At 37.0% G+C, this 26096-nt stretch overlaps 1 protein-coding gene across 11 annotated transcripts in view; it reads right to left on the bottom strand.

The window, feature by feature from the left end:
• ERC1 (ELKS/RAB6-interacting/CAST family member 1) overlaps positions 1-26096 on the bottom strand; it is a 406669-nt gene that overhangs the window by 265758 nt on the left and 114815 nt on the right. For 6 of the 11 annotated variants that reach the window (XR_011977073.1, XR_011977072.1, XR_011977074.1 and 3 more), the window contains exons 6-8: positions 25286-25378; positions 23369-23536; positions 4294-4461 (exon numbers count right to left, since the gene is read on the bottom strand). Coding sequence is in view for 7 of the 11 variants with exons in the window: in XM_072654117.1 (XP_072510218.1) it covers positions 4294-4461; positions 23369-23536; positions 25286-25378 (429 nt within the window). In the remaining 4 variants the exon portion in view is untranslated. The remainder of the gene's footprint in view (positions 1-4293; positions 4462-23368; positions 23537-25285; positions 25379-26096) is intronic. The other 5 variants (XR_011977075.1, XM_072654119.1, XM_072654123.1 and 2 more) reach the window with 2 other exon arrangements.

The raw sequence follows: 26096 nt of genomic DNA, 5'->3' as shown, positions 1-26096 counted from the left end.
AGACACATATTAGCTGTGTGAACTGGGAAAGTCACTTAACCTTGTTTCTCTCAGTTTCCTCACCTACAAAATGAGCTAGAGATGGAAATGGCAAACCATTTCAGTATCTTTTGCCAAGAAAAGCCCAAAAGAAGTCACAGAGTTGGATATGACTGAAAACAACTAAACAACAACAAAGACAAATCAAAACAAAAAAATCACCTCTCATTTATTTCATCAATCATCTCTAACACAGGAATAACTCTAATTATCCATCAGCCACCTGAATTATTTTGGGTTTTTAGATATATGAATCAAATAACAAACAATCAATAAATATGTATTGAGCACCTACTATGTGCCAGACACTGTGTTAATCACTGGTGATTCAAAAAAGAAGTAAAAGCCAGTCCATAATGATCTCAAGGAACCTATGATCTACTGGAGGAAACAACATGATAACAAACATATACAAAGCAAATTATATAGAGGATAAATAGGAAATAATTAACAGACGGAAGGCACTGGAATTAAGAGGGGTTAAAAAAAGGCTTTCTCCAAAAAACAGGATTATAGTTGAGTCTTAAAGGAAGCCAGGGAAGTCAGTAGGCAAAGTTGAGAAGAGAGAGCACTCTGAGCAAGAGGGACAGTCAAGAGAAAATGGCCAGCAATGAAAGATTAGAGATTAGAAATGTCTTGTTCATGCAACAGACAGGAGACTGTTCTATTGGATCAGACTATGTAGCAGAGATTAAGGTACAAGAAGAATGGGAAAGTAAGGGCGGGGGGTAATAAGGTTATGAAGAGATTTGAATGTCAAACAAATTACTGGAAGCCATAGGGAGCCACTGGAATTTATTGAGCAGGGGAGTGATATTGCTGGACCTCTGCTTTAGGGAAATCAATTTAGTGAATGAAAAGAGGATGGATTGGAGTGGGAAAAACACTTGAAGCAGCAGACCCACCAGCAGACTATTACAATTAGATAACTGTATGTAGGCATGAGGCAATGAGGGCCTGCACCAACATGGTGGCAATGTCAGGGGAGGAAAGGGGGCATATTTGAGAGATCAAAAGGTGAAACCAACAGGCCCTGGTAACAGCGTGGATATGAGAAGGTGAGACATAATGACATAAGGCATAAGACATAATGTCTTCGAGCTGAAGACAACTCCTAGGTTATGAGCATGAGAGACTAGAAGGATGGTGTTATCATCTACAACAATAAGGAAGATAGGAAAAGGAAGGGTTTAGGAGAAAAGATAATGAGTTTGATATTACATACGGGGATTTTAAGGTGTCTACCAGATATCCAATTTAAAGGTCTGAAAGGCAACTGAAGATGTGAGGATGGAGGTCAGCAGAAAAGCTGAGGCAGGATAGGTACACTTGACAATCATCGATATATTCCCCAATTGATAAATGGTTAAAGTGTATGAACAGGCAATCTTCACAGGAATAAATTAAAGCAATTAATGGACATGAAAAAATGGTCTAAATCACTAATAACTAGAGAAATGTGAAATAAAGAGTTCTGAGGTATCAGTTCACATCTATCAAATTGACTAAGATGACAGAAAAGAAAATGACAAATACTTGAGGAGACAGGAGAAAATAGGCACCTCAATGTACCACTGGTGGAACTATGAAATAGTCCAATCATTCAGGAGAACAATTTGGAACTATACGGGCTATAAACCCAGCAATACCACTACTAGATCTGTATCGATATGCACAGCAACATTTATAGCAGCTCTTTTTGTGATAGCAAAGAACTGGAAACAGAAGGGATGTCCATCTGTTGGGTGAACGAGTTATGGTATATGACTGTGGTGGAATACTATTGTGCTGTAAGGAAATGATGTGGGTGATGGTTTCAGAAAAACCTAGGAAGACCTATATGAACTGATGCAAAGTGAAATGTGCATAACCAGGAAAACACCCTGTAATTGTTTAGTTGTTTTCAGTTGTATCTGACTCTTTATTACCCCATTTGGGGTGTTCTTGTCAAAGATACTGGGGTGTTTTGCCAATTCCTTCTTCAGCTCATTTTGCAGAGGAGTAAGTGTCTAAGGTGAGTTTGAACTCAGGTATTCCCAATTTCAGGCCTGGTACTCTATCCACTATGCCACCAAGCTGCCCCCAGGAAAAGAATGTACACAATAACAATAATATGTTAAGAAAATCAACTGTGGTGAAAGACTTAACAACTCTAATCAATACAATGATAAACTACAACACCAAAGAATTCATGACATAAAATGTCATGTAAATCTAGACAGGGAACTAATGGATTGCAAGTGAAGATTTTTTCCATCTTTATTTTTCTTATTTGTTTGTTCTTCCAGAACATGGCTAATGTGGAAATATGTTTTGAATAACTGCATATGTATAATGGACATTATATTTCTTGCGTTCTCAACTGGTGGGGGAAAGCGCAGAGGGAGGGAGAGAACATAAGAAATTAAATTTAAATTAAAGAGAATCATCATCACAGACATGGTAATTAGATCCATGGGAGTTGATGAAATTACCAAAGTAGTATAGAGGGCTACAAGAAGAAGACCCAAAGCAGAACCCTGAGGGACACCTACAGGTAGAGGGAATGATATGGATGAAGATCCAGCAAAGGAGAAAGATGAACAGTTTGACAGATAGGAGAAAAACCAGGAGAGAACAGTGTCCCAAAAACCTAAAGAGAAGAAAGTATCAAGGAAGAGAGGGTAATCAACAGTGCCAAAAGGCTGCAGAGAGATCAAGAGAATGAGAATTGAAGATAATTGATAGAGTGGGGAATGACAGAGGCAATCTGTTGGAGGAAGGAGGATAGGATGGGATCACCTGAACAGGTAGAAGGTTAGCCTTGGTAAGGGGTACGATTGTCTCATCGTGAGACAGGGTGAAGAAGTAGACAGTGGCAGAAGGGATCTGAGTGATAAGAGATAAAGAAGAGGGGAGAAGGAGTACAAGAAGCAAATGGTTTCAATTTTTTGGTGTAAAAAATGTAAAAATATGAGGCAAGGATTTTGGCTGCAAGGGGGCAAGTAAGGGAGACATAGGAAGTTTAAGGAAGGATGGAGGTTTGAAGGAACCTGCAAAAACTTACTCAAGGAATATTACAGTTACTCATAGAGTCCTAACAACCTAGTCACCTAACAGAGTAAGTAGTACATAAATTAATCTGAAGACAGAGCTAGGAAGCATTAACTAAAAATGATCTTTTCTAAGTTTTGGCAAGCAGGAAATTAATGGAAGGCAATAAACATCTGGGATTAATTATAACCAATACCAAGATGTAGTCATCATATTTAGAGAGATCAAATTATGAATTCTGTCAAGAAGTTGACAGAAAACCAAACTGAAGTAAATTCCAAGTATGACTTGGAAAATGTTTTGGCCTATACTTGCATATTTTCCAAGTAGTTCAGCTGACTTTAAAATCTATTAATTAATGAAGTCTTCCTATTTTACAGTAAAGACTTAAAAGACATGTTAGTGAGTTATTCAATAGTAATATTACACAGTACAAACTAAAATTTTCAACACTGTCATTTTCACAACTGCTCATCTGCTATCCATTTCTGCTAAGTGAAAATACTATTACTAGAAGATCCATTAAAAGATGAATGTGAATCCAAAGTTTAACTATGACCTGAAAACAGAATAAGTAACGTATCCCGTTGTTTATACTTCATGTCATATTGTCTCTTGTGTTTAATTACAGATGATTATCATTAAGTTTTTCCACCAACTTCAAGGCCAGAATTTGTGTTTAAAGTAGAACTTTTAATGGTGGATATTTTTTATAAAAAGAAAGCAGCCCTTCTTTGTCTAAATACATCTCACCAAGCTACAAAATGAGTCAATTGTAACCTGTTTCCTACAAATTGGAATCTGGTCATTCGTACAAATGAAGTCACCAACTATATCATTTCTACACAAAAGCATTTCAAAATTAATTTAGCTACTAATTGGCTAATTGAAAAAAGCTTGGAGGTATAAATTATTCATAGGCTAAAGGAAAAGTTAGGAAATTTAGGGCCAAAGAAGAGGAAATTAAACTAAGAGCTTGAAAAAAATTGCTCTGTACTACAGAAGCCCAGAAGATGTATGAAAAAATTACCCAAAACGAGCTAAATAAACTTTTTAAAACTAAACAAAACATTTTACCATTAATAATCCACTCATGCTAAACTCAAAAATGTAAACAGAGGAGTAAGAGACACATCTTGGCAGTTCTTAGCTATTATTTGGTGGCAAGAATGATGTTGTTATTAAAGGAGTGGTATGGAGTTATGAGAACATGCACCTTACCTTCTTTTGTAGAACATTGACCTTCCGCTCCTTCACATCCAGCATATCCTTGAGATCATGTATTTCTCCTGCTTGGGTTCCTTTCTCCTCAACTATCTCTTGTATCTGCTTTGTCTTTTTATTCAGCATGGTTTCCTTTTCCTCCAGCCGTAATCGAAGTGCATCCACCTAATGATGCAGAACAAAAGAAAAAATAGTTTAACATACTAAATAGATGGCAATACTGTCAATTCTAAACAGAATGTGAATAGCGGCTACAATGGTGCTAAAAGAAAATCCTTCATTAGAGCATAAAGTCAACAAGATCAGTAAAGGCACTAATAGAAAAGGAACTATAAAACTTCAAGAACATTTAAACTAGTATAAACTTTATCTTGTTTTTACAGGACAGCTATAATCATCTTTCATAGCTAAAAAAGTCATATTCAATTATGACTAAAGATGGTTAGGAGAGGTAGATCTTAATATATAGGAAAGTGTAGATGGGTGAATTTAGAAAATCTTACTGTCTCAGTTACTATACTAGATACATTCTTTAAAGCATTACTTAACCAAAAAAGAGAGGAAGAGACAGAAAGACAGAGAGAAAGAGAGAAAATCTATTCTAAAAGACTAGAAAGTCCCATGAGGCATTTAACTAGCTAGGTAAAATATCACTTTGCTTCCTGATCCCAAGATTGAACAATGAGAGATCCATAACCATTTATCTTTAGGCCTCAAAGTTTTGAATATGAGTTTCCTCTTATATGATTCTACACCTCTCCAGCACTTACCATCTGTGCTTCCTCCAATCCCTCCAAACTTCAGTTCTCTCCGGGAACAGCATCCCTGCACTAGCTACTCTCTTCTGTTTTTCTCATTTTGGTCCCTTGGGGTGACCAATTAAGTCTATGATATCCTCTTCTCAAGTCTCTTGCTCCCTCATCCTATCACCAATTATATCCTGCTTAGCTTTAGCCTTGGATCACTTCCACCATCTGCTGCCTTATTCCTACACTGCGAATACCCACTGACCCGTGAAACTGATCTGACTGGGACTGCTACAAATTTATGTTACTAAATTTCAAATGGATCCTGGAGGCTATTGGGCAATCCTCTTCTACTTCTCTAATTAACTCACTATCCCACTCTCCACAACAGTTCTTAACCTTTTCGTTTCTCCTCAAACCTATCATGGCTTTTACTGAGGAAAAAAAAATTGAGGCCATTTATTGACAGGGCTCTCACTTCATTTTACAAAACTAAGATACCTTCTCCTGATTTCTCCTCCTTCAGTCTTATCTCATATGAAAAGATGAGGTGGGCTTTTCCTGGCCAAGGCTCAACCCTCTACTTGTTTAAGTAATTCCATTTCATCCCATCTCCTCCAGCAGATTACCCCCTTTGTCATCCCCACTTTCTCACTTATCTTCAACCTCTCCCTCACCAGAGGCTCATATCCTACTGCCTACAAACATGCCCATGTCTCTCCTATCCTGAAAAAAGCCCCTGCTTGATCCTTGCATTCCCAATAACTAGTGGTGCATATCTCTTCTACCTTTTCTGGATAAACTCCTTGAAAAGGCCATCTACAATAAGTGCCTCACTTTCTCTTCTCTCCTCTTAACTCTCTAAAATCTGATTTCTGACTTTATCACTCAACCAAAACTGCTCTCTCCAAAGTTATCAGTGTTCACTTAATTGCCATGTACAATGACCTTTTCTCAATCTTCATTTCTTTTTGATTTCTCTATAGCCTTTGACACTTGTCAATCAAGTGTCAAAGAGAAACTTGGAGAGTCACTATAGATTTTCAGGACACCACTTTTTCCTAGTTCTCTACCATCTGACTACTCCTTTCCTGAATTTTCACTCAAATCACACTTACTAAGTGGTGTCCCACAGGGGTCCCTGGGTGGGCCCTCTTCTCTTCTTCCTCTGGCCTACCTAGCGTGGTAACTCATAAGCTCCTGTGGACTTAACTGCCATCTCTATGCTGATGGTTTTCAAATTGATCCTCCCATCCCTAACCTGTCTGCTGACCACTAATCCAGCATCTCCAACTGCCTTTCAGATATCTTAAATTCAACAAGATCAAAGCTCAACTGTATTTCCCCCTAAATCTTCCCTTCCCTTAATTTCCCTATTATTGTTGAAAGTATCACTATCTTCCCCTTGATTTATGATCTAAGTGTCATCCTCAACTCTTCACTATCATGACTCTCTCATATACATGGTGTTGCCAAAGCCCACTGAAGCACCTTTCAAATATGTATCTTTCTCTCCTCTGATACTGTTACCAGCCTAGTACAGGTCCTTCATCACTTCACATCTGGGCTACTGAAATAGCTGAGGAGGGGGTTGGGGGGGAGCATCAACCTGCTACAAGCCTCTACTCACGTTAGTCGCCCTCCACTTAGCTGCCACGATGATTTTTCTGAAGCACAAGTCTGACCACATCACCCCCATATTCAATATATTCCAGTGGCTCCCTAATATTTCCAGGATTAAATATAAAATCTAAAGTTTAGCCTTTAAAGCCCTTCATAACCTTCCTCCTCATCCCCAAAACACAAACACAAATTACCAGTCTTCTTATACCTTATAGCCCAACCCCTCCCTACATACACATTCTCTGCCACTGACTCTTTGATGAAGTGAAACTGGCCTCCTTGCTATTCCTTTAAAAAGTCACTCCTTTCATAGAAAATCTTTCCTGATCACCCTTAGAGGGAACCCTGCTGATTCTTTCTAATTTATGCTCTATATAGCTTGTCTGTACATATTTGCTTACATGTTAAATTATTAATTCATCAAGGGAAGGGGCAGTATTTTGCATTTCTTTGTATCCCCAGTGCTTATCACAGTGCCTGGCATGAAGTAGGTATTTAATAAATGCTTACTGACTGACTGATTGGCCATTTTAATTCTACATACCAGTAGATTTGTTTTAATCAGTCAATAACAATTGAGTAAATATCTACTTCATGCCAGGTTCCCTCTAAGGGGGCATCAGGAAAGGTTTCCTGTGGAAGGCAGGATTTTAGCTAAGAATTGAAGGAAGTCAGGAGACACAGATGAGAGAAAACATGGCAGAAAGTACAGACTTTTTAAAGTAACAGCAAGGAGGTGTTTCACTTGATCAGGGAGTCAGTGGCAGAGGGTACGTACGTAGGAAGGGAGAGGCTATAAGGTGTAAGAAGACTAGTAATTTGTGTTAGAACAAAATAGCTTCCTTTTGCTAAACGTTCAATGACATTTGAGTGCTTCATTCTGTACCACCTGAACTATAAGAGTACTAGTGTTAGAGTTGTATGTCCAACACTTGGGAAAGGGAGGGGAAAGAGAAAGGAATGAACATTTATGTAGCAGCAACTATGTTCCAGGCACCATGCTAAGTGCTTTACAAGTATAATTTCATTTGACCTTGGCAATGTGTTAAGCACTGGGAATACGTAAAGGGCTTCTAGTCTATTTCATACAATGACTGGTTAAAGGAAGTTTGTAGAAGAGAATACTCAAGGGAAAATTATAACTCTTTCAAAATACTGGGAAGAGAAGTTAAAATGAAAAAGGGGTGGACTTAATCTGACTGGACTCAGAAGTAAAACCTAGGAGCAATGTATAAAAATTACAGTTACATGTAGGTTTATTGGTACGTGGGGGTGGGGAGAAGAGTCTGAGCTATTCCAAAGTGAAATAAGCTATATCTAAAGAGAAGTGGCTTTCATTCCTGAAGGCTTTAAAAAGAGGGTGAAAAACCACTTGTTGGATCTATTGTAGAGGAAGACACAGGTTGTACTAATTGGCTGATGAGGAGCCATTCAATTTTCAAATTCTAAGATTCTCAAATTTTGTAAGAGGTCTGGCATCTGGGCCCTTATCAGTCATATGTGATAAAATCAGGTTTGAATCTTCACTCTCCCTCATTGGTAACAGCACCTCCGACACAGCCACAACACTATCCAGAATAACTTTTTATATAACAATACTGAGGTATTCAATATCCTGTTATTACTCCCACACTGGGGAGACTCAGAGTTTCAGTCATTTGCCTATGGACATATATCTAGGAAATGGAAGAATCAGAAATCAAAGAATATCTCTCACTGACTCTAAGATGGCAATCTACTGCCATCCAACATGTGTGTGTACTGAATATACATATGCACTTACACAAACATATATATCTCTGGTTTGGGTTTTTACTGTTGTTGTCTGGAGTTTGGAGGAATTCTTATTGTTGCCATTTTTTAAAGTTCAAGGGGAGATTTTACTCCCTCACAGATTGCAAATCACCAAGTCATCTATAACTTGTAATCTCAGAGAATCATCTTGATGGGGTTCAAGGTATGTATGTCACAGTGCCATCTCTTAAAGAATTCACTCATGCTGTCCTCAAGTCAAGTAAAGGCCTTTATTCCAGGTTAGGCTCCCCACTGCTTACAGGGGGATTGATAAGGAATATCTTTCAACAATTGGCATCCTTCCAACAAACTTATATCCAGAGCCCCTGAGCTAAGGCCCTTGACGTTAACCTGAATCCAGATAAAGGTTGATGAAAGGTTCATGAAGTCATGAACAAACCAATCACATTCTAGCACTTAACGGGTTAAATGACCAAGGGACTTTTCTGGGACATGACCCACTCTAAGCAGCACAATGCCTACCTAGCTTGTTCAATAGTAACCTTAGGGCTAATTAACATCTTATGCACATAGGAATCAGCTATCACCCCACCGTGAGAGGGATCAGACTGCATGATGGAAGTATCAAGTGCAGAACATTGCTTAATGCCATCATCCCTTGTGCATGTGCCCTGGAGTACCTCATCTTCCTGTTAAAGTTCTATATAAGCCCTCGCTTTGGCCAGTAGAGTGCTGCTGCTACTCCTGCCTCCCTTAAGGGGCTAGTGCCCCCGTTTCCTGTAAGGACAGCAGCTTAAACCTTGAATAAATGACTTGACTTGGAGATAGCCTGAGTGTGTACATACATACATACACACACATACACACACACAGACTCACACAGAGACACACACAGACAGACACACAGACAAACACAGACACACACACACAGACATACACACACAGACACAGACACACACACACAGACACACACACACAGAGACACACACAGACAGACACAGACACACACACACAGACACACACACACACAGACACACACACACAGACACACACAGACACACACACACAGACACACACACACACACACAGACACACACACAGACACACAGACACACAGACACACACACAGACACACACACACACAGACACACACACACACAGACACACACACAGACACACACACACAGACACACAGACACACACACAGACACACACACACACACTCACAGACACACACACACACACACACACACACACGTATTACACGGAATCCTTACACTTTCCTTTTCCTACTCTATGGCCAGTCTTCTACCCATTAAGCCAAACTCCATAAACACATACACATACACATGTACACAACCCTCTTTACAACAACTATTATGTACACTATCTGAACAGGTCAGGTGGCCTGAAATAAAAAAATCTAATATGTTTACAAGCACAATTTCACTCCCCTCCCCCTCCAAGGAAAAATATCTACATACCTCACTTATAACTGTACAGTGTCTTGCAGGGCTGAAGTAAATGGAATTACTGGCTTTGAGTGAGGTCCATATCTTACAAAACATGAAACCCCTTCAGACCTTTAAAGGACATATACCAAGATACCATACTAATAGAAAATTTGGCAAAAATGGTCTCCTTATTTATTCATATCAACTCAGCAGCCTGTGACATACCAAATAATAACAGTGTGAACAAAATCAGCACAAGGCCTTCTCTACACAGTGAAATGACTGTAAAAATGGCCACTTTGCTGCTCTAATTTTTCATATCTACCACAGAACTGTTACCTTAACCTAAAAATAACTTACATTCTTTCACACTAACAGAAAGATGTTGCCTAAATGTACTTCAATGACACCTGGTAGGAACTGGAAACAGGAAAAAGTCTACTGAGCTTCAACTAAGACCACAACTGCAGTGACATGGCCCAGACTCAAACCAGACTTAGGAGATTCAAAAATCAGTCCAGAAAAGCAGCAATCAGACTTTGGCCTAGACTGACAGCTAAAAAAATATGATAAAAACTGCAGGCTCTAGATTTGAGCCATAATTGAAATCTTTTGAATACACAATGCTTAATATTCAGAGAAGACAGCACAGGACCCCCCACAGAATACATAACAGGAAAAAAAAAGACCCCAACATTTTTTCCAAAAGTATTCAGTACCTGACACAAAGTCCCAGTTAAAAAGCAAGGCTGATTGATTAGAGAAATGTAAATCAAAACAACTCTGAGGTACCACATCACATCTATTAGATTGGCAAACATGACAGAACAGGAAGATAATAAATGCTGTAGAAGATGTGCGAGAATTTGAACACTAATTCATTGTTGCTGGAGCTATGAGCTGATCCAACCATTCTGGAGAGCAATGAGGAACTATGCCCAAAGGGCTACAAAAATGTGCATACCCTTTGATCCAGCAATATCACTTCTAGGACTGTATCCCAAAGAGATCATAAAAATGGGAAAGGTTCCCACACGGACAAAAATATTTATAGTAGCTCTCTTTGTGGTGGCTAAGAACAGGAAATCGAGGGGATACCCATTAATCGGGGAATGGCTGAACAAGTTGTGGTATATGAATGTAATGGAATACTATTATACTATACGAAATGATGAACAGGAAGACCTCAGAGAGGCCTGGAAGGACTTATATGAACTGATGCTGAGTGAAAGAAGCAGAACCAGGAGAACTCTGTACAAAGCAACAACCACAGTGTGAGAGGAATTTTTCTGGTAGACTTAGCCGTTCACAGCCATTCACATGCAAGGATGTAAAAAATTCCCAATGGACTCGAGGCAAAATGCCTTCCATATCCAGAGGAAGAACTATGGAACTGGATCGCAGAATGAAGCAGATCATATTCTCTTGCATTATGTTTTCTTTTATGGTTTCTCCCATTCATTTTAATTCTTCTATGCAGCATGACTAAGGTGAAAATGTATTTAGTAAGAATGTATGTGTAGAACCTACATAAGACTGCATGCCATCTCAAGGGAGAGAGAGGGAAGGGAGAGGGGAAGGAGGGGGGGGAAATCTAAGATATATGGAAGTGACTGTAGAAAACTGAGAACAAATAAATTAATTAAAAAAATAAAAATAAAAGGCAAGGCTGGAAATATAAGCAAGCAAACAAAAAGACACTTGGAATTTTGAAAAAACTGATCCAGAGTCAGGAACAAATAAGAAAAAACAACGATAATAGAAGCGAATGATGGCACTCAAAGGAAAATACAGCTTGGCCACAATGTCAGCTTGAATTTCTGGAAAAAATGAAGATGAGTTTAAAAATATTATAAATGAAAGGAGATATGTTAAGGAATAAATGAGAAAATAAATGAAAACACTAGAAGAAAGTCTGAGAAGGAGAATTTGCCATTTAAAAGAAGGGGTACAAAATTTTAACCAAGTAACAGATGATGTAAAAATTATAATGGACAAAGCAGAAGTTAAAGATTCCATATGAAAACAAAAATAGCATGACAAAGTTAAAAGACTGAAAAAACTGGGAGAAAAAAGTTATCTCATTTAAAAAATGACTGATCTGAAAAACAAGGAGAAAAAAAAATCTACAAAACATTACACACCCTCAAAGTCATGATCTGTTTAAAATAAAAATGTATACATCATGTTTCACAAAATGAATAAATTAATGGAAGGAAAAATACTGTGCTATAAGAAATGATGTCTATGATGAATACAGAGAAGCACAGAAAGAGCTATATGAACAAATGCTGAGTGATGTAAGTAGAGTCAAATAAATACCATTACATTAACCACAAACAATGTAAAGGGAAAGAAAGACACATACCCCAGAAAATCAGAAGTAAAACAAATCATGAATTAAAACTGCCTGGACCTAAAAGAAACAAAGGGCAAAGTAAAAACTGAAAGAATCTACCAATTTCCTCCTAAAAGAACTCCCAAAATGAAAAATATCAACAAACTCAGATATACAGAAAGTGAAGAAGAATTAAAATCCAAGAGGTTTTAAGAGGGTAAAAGAAAAGAGCATAAAACTTGGGTTGAAGCTTCACATCAAAAACACTAACATCTTGATAACTGGTTCCATCACTTCCTGGCAAAAAGAAGGAAAAGAAATGGAATTAGTGTCAAATTTTATGTTCTTGGGCTCAGAGATCACTACAGATGGTGAATGCAGGCATGCAATTAAGACACTGGCACCTTAGAAGGAGAGCTACAGCAAATCTGGACTGCACACTAAAAAGCAGAGACTTCACTTTGCCAACAAAGGTTCCAAGTCAGTTGTTTTTCCAATGAGATACTTCATATCGTCTTCGATTTTTTTTCATTCTTTTGGTTTTGTTTTATAATTTCTTGATTTCTCATAAAGTCATTAGCTTCCATTTGCTCCATTCTAATTTTTAAAGAACTATTTTCTTCAGCGAGCCTTTGGACCTCTTTTTCCATTTGCCCATTCTGCTTGTTAAGGCATTCTTCTTCTCACTGGCTTTTTGGAACTCTTTCGCCATTTGGGTTAGTCTGGTTTTAAAAATGGTATTTTCTTCAGTATTTTTTAGGATTCCTTTAGTAAGTTGGCTCGTTTTTCATAATTTTCTTACATCACTCTAACTTCTCTTCCCAATTTTCCCTCTGCTTCTCTTACTTGATTTTCAAAATACTTTTTGAGTTCTTACATGGCCTGAGACCAATTCATATTTTTCTTAGAGGCTTCGGATGCTCTAGGTAAGAAACATTTTCCACCTATACAGATGGTCAAGCCAAACTACTTTTGTCCTGATTCTAACCCTAACTCTAAGACCTTGGGAAATTTGTTTTTACCACTCTAGGGCTCAGTATTTTTACCTGTAAAATACAAGAAAGATAACATGGCATTGTGAATACAGAGGCAGCCTGGAGTCAAAAGGGCTACATCCAATTCACTTCAACTCTCAGTTCTTCAGACAACATTCTAAGACTGTAAATCACAAAGCAGATGCCAACCTGCATTAATAGAGGGGGTTTCTTCACCATGAAGTTTCCTATGCTGATAAAATCACAGGTATAGTCCAAAATACATACAATGAAGACAAGAAGCATTGCAAAAACACCTATGAGATGGTACTCAGGGTCTTTTTTTTCTATCAGCCTCTCCCCTCTATAGCATAAGACAGATTTCTATACTCAGCTGAATATATTATTTCTTCATTGGGCCAATTCCAATTAGAGTAAGTTTCAAGCAGTGTCAGTCACTCCCTCCCATCTTCCCCTCCATTATAAAAGCTCTTTCACATAGCTTTTATATGAGGTAATTTACCTCATTCTACCTCTCCCCTCCTCCTTTCCTCAATGCATCCCTCTTTCTCATCCCTTAATTTCTTTTTATTTTTTGGCCAGGGAGTCATGCTGTTGATTTTATTGTTTCTTGATATCTAATGGAGTCATTACCTTCCACTTCCCAATTTTAATTTTTAAGGAATTATTTTCTTCAGTGAGCCTCTGTACCTCCTTTTCCATTTGGTCAATCCTACCTTTAAAGAAGTTGCTTTCTTTAGTGAATTTTTGTGTATAATGTGCTATTTGACCATTCTGCGTTTTAAAGAGTTCTCTTCAGTGGACTTCTGTGCCTCTTTTACCATTTGGCCTATTCTGCAAGTGTTATTTACTTCTTGCATCACTCTCACTTATCCTCCCAAATTTTCTTCTATCTGGCTTCATTTTTAAAATCCTTTTGAAGTCCTTGCATGAGTTTCTTTTGGTCCTGAAACAATCCAAAGTTTTCTCTGAGGCTTTGCATGCAGCTATTTTGACACTTGTTCACTTCTGAGTTTGTGTTTTGATCTTCCTTTTCACTATAGTAACTTTTGAGGCTCTTTTTTTGTTGCTTGCTCATTTTTCCAGCTTATTTCTTGACTTTTAACTTTATGTTAGAATTGGATTTTGCTCCCAGGATAGAAAGGACTCTGTTCAAAGCTTCAGGTTTTCTGTTCTATTGTTTTCAAGCCTAGTTATGGAGCTCTGTGAGTTTTTAGTTCTCCGAAGGTGGTATGATCTAAGGAGAGGCATAGTCGCTGCTCTCCTGCAATGTATTCTGATCTAGGAGGGACCAAAAATACCGTTTTCTACCCTGGGAACTGTGACCAAGGTCCCTGCTCCCTTGCAGCTAACAGCTCTAATGTGCTAGTGCTCCTCTTCACCCTGGGACTGCAACTCAGAACCAAGTATGGGAAATGCAATGGAGTCCCGTACTCAGTGCCAACAAAGAGTTGTTATAATCTTCTGTCCAGTTATCTGACTCCCTTACCATCTATGGCCTGAGAGCTCCAGAAGTCATTGCCACAGATTCAGTTACTTTTCCCCATCCTCTCAGGCTTGCACCAGGTCTGCTACTAGGTGTCCTGTATGGGGGCCAAGGGCCTCACTGTTACCCTGCCAGCTTGCATCAGGGTGCAGAGTGCACTAAACTGAACTACCATCTTACCCTAGTGACCTTTTAAGCTGTCTAGGACCGGAATATTGTTTCACATTGTCCTTTTGTTGGTCTTTTAACTGCAGAATTTGTTCTGAGGCATCATTTTAAAGCTTTTTGATGCAGAATTTTGGGGGAAAGGGAGCCTCAGATGAGTCCCTGCCTTTACTCTAACATCTTGGCTCCTCCTAGTCTTTAAACTTTTAAAAATCTTGAAGTATTCAATTCATCTTTTCAATACAAGAGCAAATTCAAATTATGAAATCGTTCTGTCAACTGTTTTACTGTGAACTTTTTTTGGTTAACCTTGAGTTATGAAGCTTTCCTTTCTTCTGCAATCTTTGCAGCTGTCAGCTCAATCAGATCCTCATTCAGAATCCTTTTTTCAAATTCAGAATTCAGATTTCTTTCAGAATTCATTACATAATGTCATAACGTTACATAATGTCAAATTTGCAAATTTATAAGCAAGAACTATCTGTATTACATCTTCATCTTTCTAATCTCTAATCTTCTCAATGGAATTTAATTCTGAGTAACACTACTAAGTCTAATCTTTGGTTTTTTGTGTGTCAGATATCAGGATATCAAAAGTAAGAGACAAATTAATTAATTGGAAAAAAACAAAGTAGAATAATATGACCCAGCTACAATTCTTTTCTTTCAAGGGACAGAAAACATGACAGAAGGAAAGGAGAAAAAAAGAACAAAAAGCCAAGGGTTTACTAAAGGGGGTAGAGGGGTGTTAGTCTTTAGAGTAATTATTGCTATTGTTATAAATAACGATAGCTAGATTTTATACATAGTGCTTTAAGCTTTACAGCACTATGCAAATATCATCTCCCTTAATCCCAACAACCCTGGGAAGTCAGAGCTGTCTTTATTACCCTCATTTGACATATCCTCCACAAAAGAATCCACACAACAAAAAGCAGGTCCTCCTCCAGGTCAAGGGTTCTGAAGGGAGCCTATGTACTAGCATGGGGAAAAAAATTACGTTTTAATTTTTACTAACCTCTAACTTGATTTCTGAATTCTCTCAAGAATGATTTTTAAAAACCCACGTTATTCTGAGTACACAGGCTAACGGGGGGGGGGGGGGGGGGGCCTATGATACAAAAAAACTTAAGAACCTCTGCTCTAAGCTTATTTGATATTACATAACTCAAGCTATACATCTGCTATGCCTAGCTCTTGCTACTTTTCTGATTCCTTATTTCTGGGTGACATTTACTTGTACCATTTCTCACCGGTAAGTCCTTGTTATTGAAATGCAGCAACCTATTTATGCCCACTAAGTTATTATCTCCATTGCCCCTGCACATCACTTGGAGATTCTGAAAGTGACTTAAAATTTAAAGTGCCTTGTAAATAAGAGTTCCTATTAATATTATTCACAGTCACAAAGCATCACAAAAATATGGGTGTTAAAAAGAAAGATCTTTGCATTAGGACACAGTTTGGGGTTGCTGAAAGTATGGCATAATTTCCCAAATACAGTGCACCCTACTTTCTTTCTCCAGTTCCTCTACCGTATCCCACGGGATCGGAACAATGTACAGAAAGCCTAGAGGTCCTTAGGTAATTTCTTGACCTAAACAGCTCTGGCTGACAACTGTAGGGAACAAGTTTACAACACATACCGTAACTAAAACATGCATATATAACATAATTAAAATTCTCCCCTCCCCAAAGAATGATTCCTAAGATTCATCCTGCCATATTCCCACCTCTATGCAAGTCTTCTTTCCTTCTTTCCCTCCATTGCAAACATCACACAAACAAGAGTTCACGTCATGCTACTTTTATAAAAATGTATACCTGTACATGTGTGTATACAAATATACGTAAACATTTATGAGAATAAAGACAGTATACAAGGTACTTGGCTCCCCTCTGCCAGGACAGACTCCTGAGAGTACAAACTTTTGAAATCATTGCTCTCCATCAACCTCCTAACAGTCTTACTGTGCATCAAATGTCTCAGTTCACTGCCTGGTGAGTCTCCCCTGAGCCATGATAGTTTTAAATTCATGGCCTCCTGTTCATGAGAGATTACTTCCATTTGGCAATACCCTCCATTCTGGCTCTCTCCATAATCTCTGAATGCTTGGCAAAATCCTTAATATTCAAAATGCTATAGAAAAAACAGTAATTTAAGATGACCTGAGTTCAAATTTTAAGAAGACCTGAGTTCCAGTTCCACCTCACTCAGTTCCTAGCTATGTAACTACTACTAGCTGGGAAAATCGCCTAACCTCTAAATGCCTCTGTTTTTTTATCTGTAAAATGGGAATAATAATAGCACCTACCTTCAGGGTTCTTGTGAAGATAAAGTGAGGCAATATATGTAAAGAATTTTGTAAACATTAAACTGCTATGTAAATGCTAGCTATAATTAAGTCATGAGGAAAGTGAAGACTAGAAATGTTAGGTAGTTAGCCCATGATCATACAGCTAGTAAGCTGAATTTGAACCAAGGTCCCAGAGTCCCAAACCCAGTATTCTTTCAACTATAATATACCACTGTCTAGTGTATGCAAAATATGTGCTTGCATAGATTATATACAAATAAATATATATTTTAAACAATGAAAAGAGCCAAAAGACAGTAACATCTTACAGTTTTCCAAGCTGGTCTCCTGTCTCAAATTTCTCCTCTCTCCAATCCATACTCCACACAGTTACCAACTTAATTTTTGGAAAGCTCAGGTCTGACACAGTTCTCCCCTGTTCAATAAATTCCAGTGACTTCCTACTATTTCTAAGATCAATTACAAACTCCTTTACTTGGCATATAAAGCTACTCACAATCTAACACTAGTGTGACCTTCCAGGGATATCAGGAATTAATCCTATTTGCCCTCTTTGTAGTCAGGTCAAGTAACTTTCTGACAGTTTTTCCCCTATGGCAATCAGTCTCTCATATCTGTGACTTTTGATAGGCTGTCCCTCATGCCTGACACCCACTCCCTCTTTGTCTTTAACTCACAGAATATCCAATTTCCTTCAAAGCTGAACACAAGCTACCTTCCATGTGAGTTCTTTCCTGATACCCTCAACTGCTAGCAGGGGGAGGGGGAAATGTTTGTGACCTCTTCCCAATACTCTTTAATTTCTATATTTACTTTACACAAATTTTAAAATATGCATATACTGTCTACCCTGAAACGTCAGTTCCTTGAAAGCAGAAAATAGTGCACTGTTGAAAGTTTGGCACACAAGTTGCCATTTAATAAATACTTCTTGTCTGTGGAGTAATTGTGAAATGAGACTACTTGAACAGTGTCAGAGACCCATTATGGGGCCTGGGCCATTAGCCAAATCACCCATGTCATGGCTATCACCACTTGTAAACTTTCCTTTGGGAAAACTTTTTGTCTCAGGACTCATTTGCACTATTAAAAAGTGAGAAGACCTCATTTCTAAAATATATAGAGAACTGAGTCAAATGTACAAGAATGCAAGTCATTTCCTAATTGATAAATGGTCAAAGAATATGAACAGGCAGTTTTCAGAGAAAGAAATTAAAACTATCTATAGTTGTATGAAAAAATACTCTCAATCACTAATAATTAGAAAGATGCAAATCAAAACAACTCAGAGGTACTACATCACACTCATCAGATTAGTTAACATGACAAAACAGGAAGATGATAAATGTTGGAGAAGATGTGGGAGAGCTGGAACACTAATTTCTTGTGGGTGGAGCTATGAGCTGATCCAACCATTTTGGAGAGCAATTGGGAACTATCCCCAAAGAGCTATAAAAATGTGCATACCCTTTATCTCAGCAATATTGCTTCTAGGAATGTATCCTAAAGAAATCATAAAAATGGGAAAGGATTCCACATGTACAAAAATATTTATAGCAGCTCTCTCTGTGATGGTCAAGAACTGAATATCGAGGGGATGCCCATCAATTGGGAAATGGCTGAACAAGTTGTGGTATATGAATGTAATGGAATACTATTGTGCTATAACAAATGATGAACAGGAAGAGATCAGACAGGCCTGGAAGGACTTATATGAACTGATGCTGAGTGAAAGGAGCAGAACCAGGAGAACTCTGTACACAACAATGACCACAGTGTGCGAGGAATTTCTCTGGTAGACTTCGCCCTTCACAGCAATGGAAGGACTTCAAACATTTCCAAAGGAATCAATTTTGAGGCAAAATGCCACCCATATCCAGAGAAAGAACTATGGAATTGGAATGCAGAATGACGCAGAATACTTTCTCTTGTGTTATGTTTTGTTTCGTTTGGGTTTTTCTCATGGTTTCTCCCATTCATTTTAATTCTTCTCTGCAACATGACTAATGTGAAAAGGTGTTTACTAAAAATGTATGTGTAGAACCCATATAAGACTGCATGCCATCTTGGGGAGAGAGGGGGGAGCAGATGGGGAGAAAATCTAAGACTTATGGAAGTGATTGTAGAAAATTGAAAACAAATTAATAAAAAAAAAAAATGAACCTAAAAAAAAAAAACAGGGAGAACCCCAAAGAGCTTTTGTTTCTGTGGGTTATGTCTATCAATAATTCCTGTATTAAAAATTAAAACTGATAATAATAAATCCATGTTAACTAAAATTTTAAGAAAAGTATAGTTTCCAAGACAAAAAAAAATTAATGAGAAGAGCATCACTGTTTTACATTTTTCTGTAACTCTCTTCAATGTCTAGCTTAATAGATGACAGCTGAATTCTCATATCTGCTTTCATTAAGATGTGTTGTTTTAAGTAAAGTTTATTTAAAAAAAAAAAGTCCAGGTTCATACAGATACATAGTTAGAAAAGAGAAGAATGTCAATAGGTAAATAAGGTCTTACTACCATTATGGAAACAATTTTGACTTTGTGGAACCACTTCTTGGGTCTTGGAGAACTCCTGATGTTCAAGGAACACACTTTGAGAAATATTAATATCAATAATAGCAATTTTTTATAATTTTGATTTTTCTTATGTGCCATATCATCTTGGAACTTGATGAAATCAGCACAAAGTCATCCAACATCAAGAAAGGCAGGAGGACCTCAAGATTTGTATGCAATTCCTCTTCTGGCTCTGCACAAAACATCCTCTATGATGGAGACAAATAGCTTTGGCAACATATAGCTTCATAGTCTAAGGAACACTGAACAAAGCTAGGACCTGAGTTGAAATTATCAAAAAATTCTGTATCATCTACACATGTGAATGAGAGACACCTTGCTGGAAGAAAGACTTTAAGGCTATATTCTGCTCCACTAAGAAAAATGTTTTTCATAATAAATAAACTTATGAGATCCTGAATTATCAACATCCTTCAAAACAACCATGTTATCATGAAGATGCTGATGAAAAGAATTACCTAAAAGTTTGAAATGTTATGTGAAAGTTTTCATCTCATACTTTGAGCAAAGATACTTTTGAAAAAAGTATAGATCACTGTCATGAAGATCTTATAGAGCAGACAAATTATGGCTTGAATGCTAAGAATCATTTTCTACATTTTGAAATACACTACACTTTATTTTACAATGAAAAAATCAGTCTTAGCTCATTAGCCTGAAGGGCTATAGTTTGCCAACCCTCTCTTAAAAAGGAGACTTTCTTATAGAACAAGAGCTGTCAAACTATGGCCTGAAAGCTATGAATCATTTTCTACATTTTGAATTACACTACACTTTATTTTACAATGAAAAAATCATTCTTACCACACTATCCTGAAGGCCTGTGGTTTGCCAACCTACTCTTAAAAAGTAGACTTTCTTGGGTAATATTACTGTTCATGATTTTTTGTAAACATCTATGATCCTCCTTCCTTCCAGATATCATAAAATGAGATTTCTTAGTGTTTTCTAAACAAAATTCCACATCCATCAGATTTTCTCTGTAATCTCAAACAGCTGATTTTTCTGACTTTACTTTCATATGTGCCAAATAAAGATTCCACAATGATAAATGATAAAAAAAATTTTCAACCAAGAAATACTAGCAAATTTACTATATTTTTGTCTCATGATAATGATGAAATAGCAGCAGCTAGCATTTATATAGGACGTTATTATGTTATCTCTTCTGATGAAACCTTAAGATTTTATCTTTACATGCCCTTAGGATAACCTGATAATTAAGTCTCATGCCACAGTTTGTGAAGGCTCGGTTTTTTTCGATATTATGTGAGACACTGCTATTTCTCAGTCTTCTGCCATACTTCTATGTTTTTCAAATGAGTTTATATTCTAAATTAGAATTACTCTTGGCTGCCATGTCTCTGTTTTGCAAAGAGATCAAGAATATTTTCAAGCTAAGACTGTTTCTTTCTTATCTCTTCTGTCTCCTCGCTATAGGGACTGTTTTATATCATAAGACTACAGAATTTAGGAATTAGATGGAACATGTATTCTATCCAGTTGTGACCCACAGTTTAAGAAGCACTCAAGTGAGGTCTGAAATCTAAATAACTTATATTTATATAATGTTTAACATAGCTTGTTGTTGTTGTTTAATTGATACAGTCCTGTCTGGTTATTCATGACCGCATGAATAGTGTGTCAATGAGGCCTCTTGGCAAAGACATTGGAGTGGTTTGCCATTTCCTTTCTCCAGTGGATTAAGGCAAACAGAGGTTAAGTGACTTTCCCAGACTCACATAGCTAGTAAGTGTCTGAGGCCAAATTTGAACTCAGTTATTTCTGACTTTGGGCCCAAAACTCTATCCACTGAGCCACTTAGCTTGCCTCCTTACTTAGCTTGGAGTTCTGTTAGTTCTTCACAGAATTCCTTTACACCTTCATCTTTGTAAGAGGCTTTGTCAAATACAATCTAATTGTCTTCACAATGAGCTTTTTTGCTTATACTTACTGGGACTACACTACGAAGCAATATGGTCAAGAATCCCAAGAAATGATGTGTTGCAATTGCATTTAGGAACATAATTAAACCGAATATGTCAACTTCTTCATTTGCTTCTCCAAACAGAAGCTATGGCACTAGTACATAGGTGATGGAGCTCTGAATTCTGCAATGTATGTGGAATTACATAAATCCTTTGATTCAGAAATCCCACTTCTAAGTATAAGAAGCTGAAAGATAGAAAAAGTCCCACAGACAGCAAAATACTTGAAGTAGCAATTTTGTGGTAACAAAATTCAGAAAACAAAGTAGGTGACCACATGGTCACCAAATTAGGGATGTGATAAATTGTTGTACATGAATATAAAAGAATATTACTATATTATAAGAAACAATGAATATAAAGCATTCAGATAAGCAGAAAAAGACATATAAACTGATAAAGAATAAAATTAAATAGTGCTAGAAAAAAATAGGCACAACCAACTATTGCAACATAAACAAAAAGAAAAAATAAAATAAACTAAAAACTGTACAATTGTGATAACCAAACACGGCCACAGAGAAGAGTTTAAAAAATGTACTTCCATTCCCTTTATAGTGATGGGAGGGACTACAGCCACAGTTGCTGATGACATATACTAATCAAATATTCTTGATGTACTGGTTGGCTGATTTGGCTAGATTGCCTTTTTTCCTTTTTTGTTAATTTGTTACAAAGGTCAGGGGCTACTCAGAGAAGAAGGTAGGCATAAATTTAGAAATGATGATACAAAAACAAAGAATACTGATAAAACAATATTTTGGAAAAAACAACAAAGAGAACCTATGGGCAAACCTTCATTTACCTTACATATTTTCATTCCTTTTATACCGTAAGGTTCAACACTGATATGGCTTAGCTCCTCCAGTAATGAAGAAATCAACTTTTTACATAATTGTAAAAGCACTTTACACTTGGTATTCCAACAGATATATTAACGTTTACAAATAGTCTAAAAACTATTATTCTTAGCACTATTCTCACATTTTGTTGTTATTCTGGAAACAGGCAACACAGAAGGGGGAGGGGGCAAAACTCAATACTGAAGGACATTTTATAAATTTGTTTTGTTTAATGTATTACTGTGGCCAAAGAACTCAAAATTTCACTGGCCAACAAAATAGGAATGGGTCTCTCAATAGAGAGCCTGGCTAATCCCTGACAAAGGATTGTAAAATCCTATATTGAGAGTTTGGAAAAGGACCTCAGAGGTTATCTAGTTCAACCTTTTAATCTTACAGATGAAGAACATGAGGTCCCAAGAAATTACTGGGGCAAAAAAAAAAAGATTAAAAAAAAAGTTACAGGGGTTTACTCTTTGGAAGTATTGATCTGACGAGACGCTGAGTAGATGCACAGGACACCCCAGTTTTGAAAATCCAGATGGTGGTGTTTCTTTCTCTGGTAACTATGTACGTATGTAGTAGTCAGATAATTGGATCTGTCTGTTGATTTGTGATGTATGTACTGCTTATGTCAGACAGTTGGAAGCCCTGTCTGATGGTCTTTATTTCTGTTGGTTTGCCTGTGTTTGATTAAAGTGATTGTTGATCCCTCAAAAAAAAAAAAAGTTACAACAAGCAAATGAAACAAAACAAAAACATCAACAAGCGGATTTATTTACCTCTGTCTGTAAGATAGCAGCTCTCTGCTCCTTAGCAGTCAACGACTCCTTTAGCACTTCAATGTGTTGCTTACTGTCTGAGAACTGATTGGTAAGAGTTTCGAGCTTTGTCTGTAGGGCTAAGAGTTCTGTGTCCTTTCGAGATAGCTCCTGTTTCACCTGACCAATCTGGAGAAGAAAGTGAAATTCACTGAGAGATAAAGGAAAAAGATAACCATTTTTAATCTGAATATTTAACAAACCACAAGACAGAAACTTAAATACAATTTTTCTTGATAATCAACAATATCAATGCAAATAAAAATGTTCTGCGAAATTATTCTGTAAATAAAATTAACTTACATTTATGGAAGTTTTTTACTTTACAAATCACTTTCTTCACCAAAAACCTCTAGACAGATAGGCAGGGTGAGTACTATCACTCCCATTTTGCATATGAGGAAAGTGAAGCTCACAGAGATTAAGTAATCTGCCCAGAGTCAAACAACTAATCAGCTGTAAAACAGAGATTCAACCTGTGATCTTCTGTGTCCTAGTCAATGCACCTTCTGTAATAGCATCTGTAATTCTTCTTCTGAAATTCATTAAAAGAATAGAAAAAACCTAACCAATCAAGTCTGAATTTTCTTATCTCTGTCTACTTGCCAGGAATAGGAGTATGAAAGAAATAAAAAAGAAATCAGAACTAATTATAAGATAGGAGAGTTATCAATAGATATCAGACCTTCACCTTTCTCTTTCACAAATCAGGGTCACTCATTCCCCAAAAAGTTAAACAAAGGGTTATAAAAGATCCAGCAAAGAGGGAAACCAAGCAGCTTTCAGTCCCAAGAGGTGATATTTCAAACTATTTTTTAAATTACATTTAATTTTGTTTTACTATTATAAGTCACTTTTAAATAGGGCTGACTTAGGTGCTTAAACCGAAAGTATCAAAAATGTTTAAATACCAACTAATTTTTTTTAATTAGTCAGACCTCTTGCAAAAGAGAAAAAACAAACAGAACAAAATACAACACATGGTTCCTCAATAATTCATATTTACAATTTGAGATTTATTTCTCTTGTAGGGTAAAATTAAACTAAGCCAAAAGAGTGTGTACCTTATTCTTCCTCTGAATTTCCACTACTAAATTAAGCAATTACCTCATCTCTCCAAGACCATCAGCTTAAATACTTAAAACATAAAGCCAGACAGAAATCCATGTGCTTTTGAATTCAATACAGTGCTTACTACCCTCTCTCCTTTGCATGAAAAAGATCAAACTAAATTTGCAATTAATACTTTTGAGTGCATTCTGCTTTACTAAGTGAAATAAAAATTAAAGAAAACTCTGAAAATGTTTTAATGCAACTATCTCTCTTCAGTAGAAAGTTTTTAGGTGCATTTTATTTCTATAATGAACTGGTAACTGGTAACAATATAATATCAAGGAAAGACAACTGAGAAGTTTTCCTTTATTTACCACATAATTCAAGGCAATCTGATTGATTTTTTTCTCTTGTTCTAGGGAAAATAATACCTGCTAACTAAAATCTTATAGGAGTTGTGTTAACTAATGATCACAAAACAAGGAAGATATTTTGCTTCATATCCATGTTTTTGTGCCCAAGACAATAGAAGTCTCTATTCAATACTATTTCATATACAGGAAAATTTCAGAAGAAAAGATATTCACAACACCCTCAACAGAATCTCACAAAAAACAACATCAAATCACCAGGGAAAGGCTCTCTGACCATGTTTTCAGCTGGTCGAAACAGACATTGGTTAAAAAGCAAAGGAGGCTGGTTAGTGCTAATATTTGGCACAGCTGCTGACCACAAAAGAAATGAAGCATGAGCCACCCAGAAAGCCAAGAGCTAGCAGAGTCCCACTGAGGAAGGGGTCACTGCACACACAGAGAGGAATCTTACGGCAAAGACCTCAGCCTGGAGACCAGCCACTCTCTTTTTCAGCTCTTCCCCTTGAGTCTCTTTCGCACTTAGCTCCTCCTTCAGTTGCTCTACCTGTCACGACATTGTTATTCTTTTTTTCACTTCTGTGTCAGTTTACATCTTCTAATTATCTGCTTCAAGGCCAGGGCAGAGATTGAAATTAAGAAAAAGTTATAAAGAAAAAATAAAAAAATAAAAACACTCAAGGCTATTCTACTCATTTACTAGTACTTTAAGGGCAGGCTAGGTAGGAAAGGATTTATCAAAAAAAATAATGTGCAATTACAGTGATTACTCACCAATACATAAATAACTGCTACTTAGCTTTCCTTCCAAATAAGATCATAAAAACAAAACTACTGAAAAACTAGAACTAGAACTTCTATGGAAGTGGCTGAAAACAAATTTGTAAATAGTATAAAATGAGGGCAGATAGGGAATAAGCACTGATTAACTGCCAACTGTGTGCCAGGCACTGTGCTAAGCACTTTTACAAATATAGTCTTATTTGATAAATAAGGTAATATAAATCATAACTATATATTTATAAGCTAGTTATGGGTGACACAGATAAGCTAGGGGCAACAAGAGTGAGCCAAGAGAACACAAAATGCCACAAGGGAAAAAGTTTACTAAGGAAAAACATTTCTAAATACAGGGACCTAGGGGAAGGGGGTTGGTATGAGGAACAGGATATTAGCTTAAAAACAAGATTTGGGAAAACAACTGAACCATGACACTCACCAGAAAAAGTCCTTGGATCTAATGCTCTTTTTTGTATTTACATATA

This window comes from Notamacropus eugenii, chromosome 3, assembly GCF_028372415.1.
Source record: "Notamacropus eugenii isolate mMacEug1 chromosome 3, mMacEug1.pri_v2, whole genome shotgun sequence".
Classification (NCBI taxonomy): Eukaryota; Metazoa; Chordata; class Mammalia; order Diprotodontia; family Macropodidae; genus Notamacropus; species Notamacropus eugenii.
This window is presented reverse-complemented; position numbering and strand designations above follow the sequence as displayed.